At 41.9% G+C, this 13472-nt stretch overlaps 1 protein-coding gene across 1 annotated transcript; it reads right to left on the bottom strand.

The window, feature by feature from the left end:
* Window positions 1-356: 356 nt before the first annotated feature.
* On the bottom strand, window positions 357-13063 carry LOC127614657 (zinc finger FYVE domain-containing protein 1-like). The gene is made up of 11 exons (XM_052085991.1): window positions 11670-13063; window positions 11100-11598; window positions 9814-10028; window positions 9591-9697; window positions 9391-9499; window positions 8734-8831; window positions 8382-8499; window positions 5958-6128; window positions 5555-5735; window positions 5357-5458; window positions 357-2245 (listed from the first exon to the last, which is right to left on the bottom strand). The coding sequence occupies exons 1-11, from the start codon at window positions 12174-12176 to the stop codon at window positions 2013-2015; spliced, it is 2340 nt and encodes a 779-aa protein (XP_051941951.1). The 5' UTR covers window positions 12177-13063; the 3' UTR covers window positions 357-2012.
* Between the last annotated feature and the right edge of the window lie 409 nt (window positions 13064-13472).

Genomic DNA, 13472 nt, shown 5'->3' with positions numbered 1-13472 from the left:
GTAACAACGTGAAAGAGTGGACACAAGAAAGCTATGTTTAATTATTCATTCAACTAATTATTAATTATTTAGTGGCATCATCAATAAGCTCGAAGGGAATGCTTTTCCTCATTTTATCGGAGCCTGCAGCGGTGAGAGAAAAGTGCAGCACGGAATGCAAACACTGTTTTCCTCCCACATAGGACTGCAGTTAGTGGTTAACACACACTACGCCCCAAAACACACATCAGAGACACAAAGGGCGAGTCCCACTTCATGTTTTGACACTTTTTATCTTTGTCAAATATTTTCATCCATGCACGCGTTTATAAAACACCACAGAAGATATGGGAAGCAACAGATTGGACTTTTTCCCCCAAAGGAATGAACTCCAGTTATACAAGATGTAGTTCCGATTCTATCCTGCGCAATGCTATGTCATGTCGGGGTGCGATACAACATTTTGTCAAATCTAGTCACGCAGGAGGCCTTTTTGGACCAGAGAATTTAATGGGCAAAGAGTCATCAGTATCGTATTTTTTTTGCCCTTTAATGTCTATGTGTAGCCGACTGTTACATTCACTTAAATTAAAAACAAAAGTCAAGCCTTTCTAAGGCGTTGAGCGTCCATGGCATTACGTATTAGGTAGTGAAACAGTACATGTTGTGATGCAAAACAAACAAGATACATGACGTCTCAATCACTTCATCCTGTTCGAGCGGCAGTCTAAGTAGGATGAACAAATAAATATGTGAAATGGAGAAAAGAAATACAGGTTGGTGAAAAATGGCAAAATATATTTTCAAAGAATTCCAGCTCCGGCCTCCCTGTGTGGAGTTTGCATGTTCTCCCCGGGCCTGCGTGGGTTTTCTCCGGGTGCTCCGGTTTCCTCCCACATTCCAAAAATATGCATGGCAGGCTGATTGGTTGTTCGTTTCTGTGTGCCCTGCGATTGGCTGGCAACCGATTCAGGGTGTCCCCCGCCTACTGCCCGGAGACAGCTGGGATAGGCTCCAGCACCCCCCGCGACCCTAGTGAGGATCAGGCGGTACGGAAGGTGAATATTTTCAAAGACAGTAAAAACTAGGAAAACATTTACACATGTAAGGGACAAAGAGCATGACAAATTATTAGAATTAGGGACAAACAAACAAAAATAGAGCAGCCATCAATAATAACGTTAAAAATCTAAATGAGCACATTACATTTTTTTAAACATACTGTCTGGTAAAAGTGATGAAGTCATTCAAACAGCAACCACAAAAAAAACAAAGTAAATGACCATAAGGCTCTCATGTATTGTCATGCATATCAGACAGCTGTTTTTTGTTTTTACATCAATTCTCAAACATAACTACATTTCCAAGCTGCAAACGGTTCTACGTCGTCATACACCCACAACTGACTTGGTAAAATATAAATATCATACCAGCACGGACACAGTGACCCGAATGACTTGGCACGGCAGATCTATCCAAAACTTGGACATCTGTTATTTTGGCCATGGTTAGCAACAACCTATAACAGCTGAAGAAAGGCTTAGTGCAAAAACTAAAAAGTTGCAACACAGCATGCAATGTAACCTGCACGCATATAAAACACCTCTTGGCCATTACACATACATTATGACAATACTCATTGATAAAAGAATGTCTGGAATCTAATAACACTCTCAACTATCTAGTATTTTTTAAATGTTACTTTTAAAAAAAATATTTTCTCCTAGTAGAAAAATAGCTCATCAGCCATCTATCATACACATGTGGACATGTATCAATAAGAGTTCCAATATACACATTGAATAATCAAGAGTGGAAATGCATATTACACTCTCAGTCAAGTAACTCACAGATTCTGGTTGCTCTACAAAGGCCACATGAACGCTCACTTTCCCAAATTTGGTTAAGTGTCCTACGTACAGTATACCTAAGCATGTCCTCTCCACAGATACAAGACCACTGGAGAAGCAGAGGTATGACAACAAAGCGAGCGGTTCTGTCCAATTATACTGAGTAATTGAAGATCATCTCTGTTAAAGTTCTCCGGCTTTTTGGTTGCAGCTGGCGCATACGCGCACGGGGTGGTCCCAGCCACGAGACGGCACAGCTCGACGCTCCGGGGAGCAGTCGTCGCACACCCCTTGGCCACAGGCGCGGCAGTGGTGCTTGGACAGTTTAGCAGTCAATTCGCGTCGGCAGATGTGGCAAGAGAGAATGTCCTGGTCGGGCACCCAGTAGGCAGGACGGGCGGCATCTTTCACCAGGCCTTCAAGGAGCACAGAATATTGATAGTAATACAGGGGTGCGCGACCAAAAGGCTGTGGACAATACACAGAACATGAGAGCACCAGGCAGCCATCCAGTTCTAAAAACAAAAGCCATCTCAGAGGAACTGTGAGAAATTGTCCAAAAGCACACAATCGACAACTGCTCATATCAAATAATGAACATGTGTTCCATTGTGGGCAACACTGAGGCATCATGCTTTGTGAGATCATCGGGTGTGACATGAGAAATTACCCAATTTGACAAAAAAGATGACTGAAAAAAAAATCTATTTATGCCAGCGACGTATGGTGACAGGCACACACACACACACACACACACACACACACACACACACACACACACACACACACACACACACACACGCACACACACACACACACACACACACACACGCACACACACACGCACACACACACCTATATAATCTGTTTAGGAAGTGAAAAATGGTGGCCCCCTCCAGCATTTAAGTTGCCCATCCCTGACCTAGATTGGACGAATATTAGTCCAGCTAGACATTATACCGACACCAAGTATAAATGTAAGAAAATATAGCACCATTGCACAAATTTACCATTATTTGGGGATGACACTATAGACCTAGAAAAAAAAATCTGGGGGAAAAAATTGTATAGAAGAGCTACCAACACATCAACCTGTTGTCCTTTAGGATGAAACTGGCTTGTTTTGAACAGCTTTTATCTGCATATCTAGTATGATACATCAATGAATATTTTGCCAAGGAAGTTAGTATATGACTCCATCTGGCAGTATATATGTACACCTTGCTGGAAAAATGTATAAACATAAATATTACTACGGTGCTGTGTTTTGCCATTGCCGTTTTGACATCCTTGCACATGCCGATAGTTTTAATATGTTATTGGTGTGAAGGCCCTCTTGGTATCATTGTTTATTATCTCTTCCTTGCCTTTTTGTGGGGGCCTCAATATACCTGAAAACACACATTTCATGTGTGCAAAGAGTTCACCGATCAACACAAAACTGCATAGACATATATAAATATAACAACACAAGAAGCACAAAAAGTAGAATCATGGGTAAAACTGAACAGGAAGACAGCCATTTTGTTTTGAAGCAGCCATTTGTCAGACTGTAAGGCTCGTTTGCTCATCTAATATGTGAGAGCATAAGTTGATCAAACACCAATTCACAACAAGAACATGAGCAGTTAGAACAACAACTATCAATTTGATTTAGATTCTCGACAACATTGAGGGATGTTTTGGTTTCATACTCCAAAAAGCTGTTGTCATGTAACCTAACAGCCAGAGTGACACAGTTCTGAACCATCCGTCCATTTTCTAAAGCACTTTTACTCATTATGGTTGCTGGAACCTATCCCAGCTAAATTTGGGTGGGAGTCGGGGTACACCCTTGACTGGTCGCCAGCAAATGGCACTGCATATACTCTCAAGAGAAACGATTCACTCACGCTTCATGTTATTTTACTTGCATGTTTTTGAGAGGCCATATTAGCATAAGGAAAAAGTTCAAAGAAGTTCAAAGAAATATTCTAGATTGAAAACCCTTTCCTGTTTTTCATTGTGTCATTGTCTCATTTCGGGGTTAAGGTCAGGGTTCTAATACTTTGGGAACGGGCACAGTCATGCTAGAAAGCATAGAAATGTCGAACAAGAATAATTAAAATTCAGGGCAGGTACGAGGCCTCCACCCGACTCATAATAAATCCCTTTATTGTTTTCCGTTGTTTGCCTTCTTTTTTTCTATAGATTTTTTTTGTGGAGTGTTCATCACACATTATTATTATTGACTGCTTGTTTATTGAAAGCGTACCACCGACATGATCCATATGGTGGCAGCTTTTTCGCACATCCACATTAGCATCTGTGACAGCTGCCTCACTCTGAGGGGAATGGCAGAAGAGCAGAAGCAGTTTGCCATACTGAAATACTTCACTCCATATTGTTTCCTGTCTCATTTGAGGTGCTCATTCTGTCATTGCAGACAAAGTGCAACAGAGTATTGAGTTCAGTAAAGAAGATGGATTGACTTTCAGGTCCGTAACTGGAGGCCTGTTGATATAACACACACCACACCAGCAAATACTGTCAAGTACATTTCCGATTGTGGAAAGATCCCCTTTATAGCTACGTGGGTCTATAATGCCTCCTTTGGATAGGTTTCACTTGGGTCGTCTTAGTGGGCCGAATTGAAAAGTGAAATTATATTCTGAAGCAGGTAGTGAATCAGTGTGTTTTTTTGTTGTTTTTTTTTTCAACAACCACTCAAATTAGAGTGATTATGGTACACTTGTAGAAAGGCAAAAATGCACAAACCAACAAATGTCAAAGATTATAAGCACTCAATCACTATTTACTGAAGTCATTGGTCTCATATGGTGAATATTGAGGTGCATAAGTGTAGAACTGCAGTGGATATTTATAGTATTTGATAAAATGTATTTATGATTTAAATTGTAAAAGTGTTACCTAAGGAAATAGCTGGTGAGTGTACAGGAGCAAAAGGAAATTATTTATTGCCATGGGATGTTTCTTGTTGGAAATTCAAAACAACAAACCCTCTCATGTAATCCACTACATGAAATTGTTGCATGATCGTTGCAGTTAGAACGACCACTCTGAGTGACATTTAAATTATGTACAATGAGAGTGAATTTGAAACGAGGGCCCTTAAAATGAAATTACCGAAGCTAGTGAGCATCTGCTGAATCTCTCAATTCCAATAAGACTGCGCAAATTAATGACAGAGTTGAAGGTTAAATGGCAGCGCTTCAGCAATAATGCCATGCAGGCGCCCTCAAATCTTCAAAGATAGTGTTGACATTTGGGACATTTTAACCGAAAAAGCACGGAAAATATGGTCTCTTCATCACAAGTTAGGAATAATGACATCTTAAATTTCTTATCAGTGCAGCTTTGCAGGCTGGTCATGAGCGATGAAGCTGAAAAATGATCTCACACCATGACTGTAAAGACGATTTGTCTTTGCCACCAGAGGGCAATGCATTCATACGGCAACGTTGACAGAGTGACTTACTCCTATTACGCAACAATCCTCTCAAGGTTTTGCTTTGGGAAACACTCACCAAGTGGGATGTCAATAGCGGTGACGACAACCCCTATGGTGTTGGTCACTGCCTCGCCAACTTTCCTGGCAAGTGTTCCGCCTTCCTCCTCCTCCTCGTGAGCTGCATGACGACAAAATGCTTCATGAGGTGCACTTACTGTCCGAGGAAAACTGTGAGGTGAGACTGGCGTCGTGACACAAATGAGCGCGGCTATACCTGCATGTAAGGCTCTCTGCTCAAAGCATACATCGCAAACTCTAACAGGGCCGAGACCCCAGCCGCGTTCGGGGACGGGGGCAGCTTTGGATGAACATCCATCGCAGAAGCCTTCACCACAGGCACGGCAGTGATGCTTGGTGTCATTCTCCAGAAAAACCGCTTGACACTTATGGCAAAGCTTATGGGAGAGACAAATGAGCCGCTGTTATTGACCACGACCTGCTTTGTAGTGGGAGGGGTGGAGGTGGGGGGGGGCGTAATGTCCACACTTTATCTTGTGAGCACACAAAGATTACGTAACAGGCAAGGAACACAACATAAATGTCCCTTGGGACACTAAGTGTTGGCTAAGGCTACAGGTGTCGTGTGACAGGGGGCGGGGATGTTACGGCTCGCTCACCAAGATAAGAGAATTGGGTTTCCAGTAGGTGGGGGCGATCTGGTCTGTCAGCCAGGAGGTGACGGCCTTAGCAGGCTTGACACTGAGCTCCGATACAGACTGGGCCACCAAATTCACTCCATCCAAAAGTCGCTGCGCTGCATTGCTGTTGTCCTTTAAAAAGCCCTCCGACTGCACAACACAGACATTCAATTATTGCTACAAAATTAAGATGACAGTTTTGTTTGCAGTTTATGATTGATTCAACATTTCCTCAGATATTAGCCGAGGGCATTTAACCCAACTGTGAAGCAAGGTGTCTCTTTGAGGGGGAAGACTTCATTTGTACAAATACAGTACATAAGGAAGCAGGTGGTGAGACACGCTGCCGTTTGCTGATTAGTAGATGATTCTTACTTCAATTTTACAAAGGGAACGCAATATGTAACTGCTTTACATTAGCAGCAGTTACATATTGATGTTCTTGTATTTTTTAAATATTTTTGTATCTATCAACAATATCAGGCAGTTTAAGACGGAACTGTTCCGTCCTGGCTTCAGTTGGTGCATGTCACATATGCAAACCCAATTCCAAGTAAAACTGTGAGCAGCTATTAACTCATTCAGTACCAGCCAATTCTAGACCAAGTCTGAAAAGACGTTTAAAAACGTCTTTGGGAATGAATGAGTTAAGGGCCCTCGCAGTCCCCGGCAATATTGAGGTACTGGCACATTGGATTTGGATTTTTTTTAAATTAAAGTACATCACATTCATGATATTTTGCACACAAAAAAATCATACCTCTATAAAAGCCAAAAATGAGGCAACATTTGAAAGGAAATTAAAAATGGACGAATTCCTTCTGAATTTTGAGTAAGGCTCCAAATCATTTTTGTTGGCAAACAGTACGTCACCAAGGCAACAGTGTTTAGCAAAATAAAAAGACTTTGTTTCCCTAGTTGTCAAGATCATCTTAGTTTGAAAGAAATCAACAGTTTCAAGACAATCAGGTAAAACCTCTTTGAGGACTTCAAAAATATGACCTCTATAAAAGGCCCAAAAGGTTTCAAACCTGAAAGAAAATGACAAATCGCAAACTTCCTGTTAGCTTTCGCATACGAGACTTTTTTGTAGGTCTTGGGTTGTTACAAAACAGCGCTTTGTTACAGCTGCAGCTGTTGTGAAAGCGCTATATAAATCAGGATGTATTGTATTGATAAGATAAGAAAACCTTTATTAGTCTCGCAATGGAGAAATCCCAATTCACAGCAGCAAAGTTATGAAAGAAGTAGAACAAAATATAGGAGTTGCTGGAAAGGCAGCCACTCTTGCGGCGCCATTTTGTACAACACATCCAAAATTTAATCAATCTTGCTGACACATACAACCAAGCCTGCTTCATTGAAAATTTGCTAGGGCGTTGTTGAGTCATTAAAAAAAAACAATTATTGATGCTCTTGCTAGGCCTGATATGTTTGCAAAGTTTCAGGAGTTTTCTTGCGTGTTTAGATCGTCACAAGTAGTGGAGTTTTCTTGGTGAACAGTGTGTTGCCATGGAAACAGCTTTTCATGAAAATACACAAACTTCGTGTTGCGACATCTAGAAGGCCTAAAACCTCTTCCAAGAAACTACGAGGCAAATTTGGTTAAGCCGCTGGGCAAAAACATCAGAGTAAAATATATTATATTTACTCCAACCAGTACGTGCCGCTACCACTAAGACAAAATAAATAATTCGTCGACGTCCTCAGGCCTAGACTCATCAAATGTGTCGAATATTGACAAGATATGATCATGTGGATCAAGGTAGAGGAGCTTTTGTAATCAAGGCAATGACGAATTCTAAAGAAAATGGCGTATCAATATTTTGGTGCAAAAGGTTTGACTTACGATGAAATAAAGGCAAATGAACCATGTAGTATTATGAAAGGCAGTTTATCCATAGCAATTTGAGATATCAATTTACTGAACACTTTGACTTGACTTTGTCATTTAAGCGCTCACTACGACAACGTCACAAAATGCTACCAAACAAGTAAACAAAGGTCAGTAAGTCCTAAGTCGGACTGCAACAATAATGCAAAAAATACTGTATGTCGCTCTCTTGAACTTTTCATGTTTCATGCAACAATGAGACATAAACATGTGGACTGCACTTCTTAAGCATTAAACCTTTCTGGACACTATATAAATAAATAGACAGACATATAGATATATATTAAAAATAAAGACTGATGACCGACCAAGATAAAGCAGAGGTGTTTTCTTTTTCTTTTACAAATTTCAGAATTTGAAAATTGCTCTCGATTATGTTGCTGGGATAGGATCCAGAATATGAATTGTTTTTGACGAAACCCAGTCATTAATTGAGGTGTGGCATCACCCAGAACGAAGGCTACTATGTGAGGGTATACAGTAATCAGGCTTTAACATGTTCCTCTTACCCCTGGCCAAACATGCTGGATCTCGGTGCGGACTACTGTATCCACTGGGTCTTGGTTCCCATACCAATACTGACGGCTCCGATAGATCACTCCACAGTTGGGGCATTCAATAACATACCTGAAAATGAATACAAAAAAACCCCCATGAATAATCGGTTAGAAATGTGACTAGTGACATAACAGTTGATGGTTCGACTGCGCCGAATGGGTGGAGGGAACAAGCGACACTGATTCATGCTTGTGAAAGAACTGCATTAAAATCACTGGAACACAAGTTCATGCAGGGTAACAAAAGCCTTGACAGAGTTCATTCATCCCTGACCGTGCGACGCCCCCTGCAACCCCTACTCACCCTGACCAGGCATATTTGGCGAGGCCCATCCAAGGTGAGTCCGAGGAAGCTGAGGTCTTCGGGATGACAATCACTTCTTTGCCGCCTTCATAACAAGCCTGAAGTGATGCAACAAACAAGTCATTTTACTTTTTGACCTTGAATTGCTGAAATACAATGACATTCACTACACAAGGGCTCATTGGTTTCCCAGTCCCGTGATAGGACGTTTCGACATTCCAAATTGTGTGCAAGAAACAAGTTTGCGCAGTGGCATAGATGCACATTGTCAGGTGCAAAAAGCACACACTTAGTTATACTTACTTTATAGTTGTTATCGAAACATTTTTCATCCAAATATTTGCGATAATTATGACTTCATGACTGTGTTAGTGTAGACTCCAAATCGCGTATAACTCCTGTATGAAAAAGGTCTTGTGACACCCCAACCCCAACTTTAGGTCTTCATCACAGCAAGATGTTTTAAAATTGTTCATACTCAGCTTACAATGTGAAAATTGAGGCAGGCATTTTTTTGTTCCACCATTGCATTTGTGCCACAAAACAAGGTCTATTGTAACAACTCCATATTTCTCACTTAATGTGTGCTTTTTGTCCGCATTGTGTTGGTAGGGTAAAAGTAAACATGAGGAACAAATATATATTGACTGTGCTTACTTTACAGGTGAAAATGCGGTTATCCTGCTGAACTGAATAGCGACATCGATGCTTTGCCTCATGGCAGACTCCTTCTCCGAGGTGGTTCATACTGTTCCTACAACCAGATCTGCGAGGACATCGGTGGGTCGGAAATGTAAACATATACCAACAGTAGGAGACTTAAGGAAGCATAGGGCTGGGATTCAAGAGACACTGACCCACAACTGAGGCACAAGCTGGAGCAAGTGAAGTACTCATCAGGGAAGAAGCAACTGTGGGCGACCAGCTCGTCTCCAATTTCCCCACTGAAGCGCTCACTTAACGCCTATAAGGAAATCAAACCAAAATAGATGTTACTTTAAAATAACATGTGCATGACATAGACGTTTATAAACTCATTTAACATGAGATGTTCAGATCTCGTTTTTTAAGAAGCCCTACCAGCAGGGCTTTGAAGATGACCACAGGCGTGCGTGGAGAACGCGTGGCATTGTTGTCCAGGAGCTGCTCCAGTTTATTCTGCAGGCCGCAGAAGTCAGTGGGCGGAGTGAGAGTCTGCGTGCCCCAGTACTGAACAGAACTGAAGGCCTCCGGGAAACGGGAAACCTTTTTGAAACGCTCCAACAACAGCCGGTCAACCGATTCGTGCGAGTTGCCTAAAACAAAACACAAAAGATGCTTCATTGAGGTAAGTGTACGAATAATGTGCTAGTTCCGTTTCAACAGAGAAGTAAAGCTCAAGCTTTACGTTTGACCACAATTTCTATCAATTGTTTCTTTCCCTTTCTCCAAAATCATAGGCATTCCGCCATAAAGCACCTCATAAGGTTAGCATTATGTTGAGACGTGATGCGAGCTGTAAAGCGACTATTCAAGGTTGTACTTGCCACATGCTTTATTGAACCAATTGTGTATTTTTCTTCCCGATTAAGCTTATCAGGTTCTCTGCTCTATTTTTCTGCATTTATCTTTTTATATTTCCTGTCAACCGTCCACATTTTTATACAGGCTCGCTGGATGGAGCACAGGATACGATATAGCGGAAACTTTGCAATGTGGCCCCTTCTATGCCATTTGTAAAAAGGTAACTAAATGCATTATGCATTTCTGTAGCTGAAAATACCATTTTAATCACATTGTGAATTAAAATAATTACAATGAACAAACTCAACATCTTTCCAAGGCTTTAGCTGCCGACCGAGGCGCTTGATGTAAAATACGCAAAGCATAAACGCATCATTAATAGGGAATAACTCGCCTGCCTGAGATGTTTGTGTCTGATAACTTCAGCGCAGACAGAAAACAAAACAAAAAGAAAACGGGAACCGCTGCAAAGTCCAAAACTTGTGTTCATCCATCAGCGTGAAAATGTATACAATTGACACGAAATATAAATGATAAAACATTGAAAAATACAGCCAGATGTGAGAGGAGCTGATCAGCTTAATCAACAGTGTCAACAGTGGCTTGGGTGAGAAAAAAAATTTACACACTGCAGGATGAAGGCAACAGCCCTAATTTGAACTGCGAACCACAGAACTGTGTGGCAGATGTGCCATGCTGGTTCAATTGTTGCAACATCGCCACTCCCCCCGTCCCCAAAAGAAAATTTACTTTTCACTGGACTATTAAAAAAAATGGAATGCCCTCGCATAGGAATAAAAGATAATCCATCCCTGTTATAGCAAACATACTGTAAAAAGAGATTACAGAATTTCTTCCTGTACCAAGAAGCTTTGTGTGGACAGTTTCATGGAAGATGATCACTGCGGGACCCAAAGTAGAGAGAGGAACATCCAGACCGCAACGAGCCGTGGTGGCCTTCAGTTCCTTGGTGAAATGCTTCAAATAGGCTTCCGAGGCGTCTCCAAGAAATTTGAAGAGGTCATCATGGAGGCGATCTGCGTGGGTGCGGTAAATGATGAGGTCAGAGATGGCGAGCACCTTGAGCAAGAGACGGGTCCTCTGGCCCTGTTTGGAACTGTTCCCCAGCAGCCCCTCTGTATCAATGACCACTACATTATGGAAGGGGTCAAAGGCCGCCCACACGCCAACCGTGCAGGACTCCTGTGTGGGGGAAGTCTTGAACACCTCCCTGCCCATGAAGAAGGTGTGGTTGAGGGTGTGGGATTTGCCCTCTCCGGTGTTACCAAAGATGGACACCACTTTCAGGAGCTGGCTGGCGCCGCAGTTCAGCTTCTTCACAAATGCGACATCATCTTTTATCTGGGAAAGTTAAAATCAAAGGAATAAGACTTTGATTTACTTCTATGAAGCACTACTTCTGTACAGCTTACCTGCATTTCCTCATTTTCATCAACAAGGAGGAAACTGGACACATTTTCCAGGAGTTCTGCCTTCAGTGACTTTTGCTCATCAGCGATTTGGACAGCAGGCTGAACAGAAGCTTGAACAAACTTGAGCTCCGTGTGTTTCGGTGGCAGAAGATACGATATGAGCTGGTGTTTCTTCTTGTTCCCTCCGCTGTGAGTGCGCTTTTGACACTCTTGGCACAAGTTCACTTTGCAGTTCTGGCAACGGACGACTGATCTGCTGCGCTTTCCATTGTCCCCTCCTTTGCAGTTGTCACAGTAAGGGACGTGGCCCGGGTTTATCTGGAGGCGCTCCTGGTTCTGGAAGCGCTTTTGATTGTGAAGCTCGAGATCACAACGAACACACTGCAAGGTGCTGCACTCTTGACAATCAAAAGCGGCCTGCTCAGAGCCACCACAGACATAACTCTCTTGACATGTTCGACTTGTATTGACTCCCTTTTCAGAAGATGATGAGCCATGCCCACTCATCGTTTCTGTCACCTTAAAAATACAGCTGACTGCCTTTTTGAAATGCTTTTAACTGTAGCACCAGCTATTTCCGACAGCACTGTGATAATACTGGCTAAATTACTGTAAAATACGAAGTCAACTTAAATTAGCTGCATTCTCACAAGGGTAATGTTGTTTTGTGCACAACAAAATAAGTTATTTTAACTGGCGTGCATTTAAAGCATATAACAATTTGTTATACCGACATCCATTTGCTACTAGTGTAACCACAAAGAATAGACCTGACTTGCAACAAGCAGTTAGCTTGTTTGTTCCTCAAAGTTACCATTAAACACAAACACACACAAATGAAGTTACGATAGTCAAGAAAAACAAAGGCGAAAGATGTGTACGAAACCGTCAGCAGACCAAAAACTCTTCCTTGTGAATAATGAAATGTGCAAATCAAGGTAACAACTAGCTAGCTACCAGACTGGCCCTTAATCATAAAAAATAGCTCCCCGGTTAAAACGACAAATATAATTCTGTGGCATCCAGACAGGAAACGCTTTCCTTCAAACTAGCGGTTCTGTGCGTGTTGGGGCTTTGTCTAAATCAAGCCCGTCGTTTTTGAGTAAGCGATCCTCGCAGTAGCAGCAGCCAAAAAAATGAGCAGCTAGCGACATATACTTGAAAACATCAACAAAACTGCAGTCAATCGATGTCAAAGAGCTCCGATAACAGTGGACACCATCAAGCCGGAACGGATCCTTACGACGTCGCTTAAAAAGTCTTTAAAAAGTGGAGCTGTTTTGCAAAATCCATCCGAGCCTTGTCATTGTTTTTGTTCGCAGGTCCCCTCCCTTACAGATCTCACTCGCTACATTATTTTGTCGCCAGGTCAGATCAGCTGATGAGATTATTTTCAGTCACAGGGTCAATTGAGGGCGGGCCGCTGGTGCATCATGGGAAGTGTAGTTCTACAACGAACGGTGTGCATATTTGATTCTCAAAATGGGGAAATGGGCCATGTTTCATACTTGACGTAAAAAAGAATTATTGGTTACTCTGGTTAAGATAAATTAAGTTTTTATTCCAGAAGCAAAATTGTAAACATGGATCATCAAATGCAGATTCAAGCTCCTGCGTAGCCATCTCAGTCCCCAGACTTCAACCCCATTAAAACAAACCTGTGGAGAGAGCTAAAGAGGATCGTGCAAAGGAGATGATTCAGTTCGCCGAATGATTTTTGGGGATTGTACAAAATGGTTATAGATCATTGTTTCTGTATTCTTACATCTTGTGAAACATAGGAAAAGAATTGGTGCTGCTGTA

This window comes from Hippocampus zosterae, chromosome 14 (assembly GCF_025434085.1).
Source record: "Hippocampus zosterae strain Florida chromosome 14, ASM2543408v3, whole genome shotgun sequence".
NCBI lineage: Eukaryota > Metazoa > Chordata > Actinopteri > Syngnathiformes > Syngnathidae > Hippocampus > Hippocampus zosterae.
Note: the sequence above shows the minus strand (reverse complement) of the source record. Positions and strands in the feature narration are given on the sequence as shown.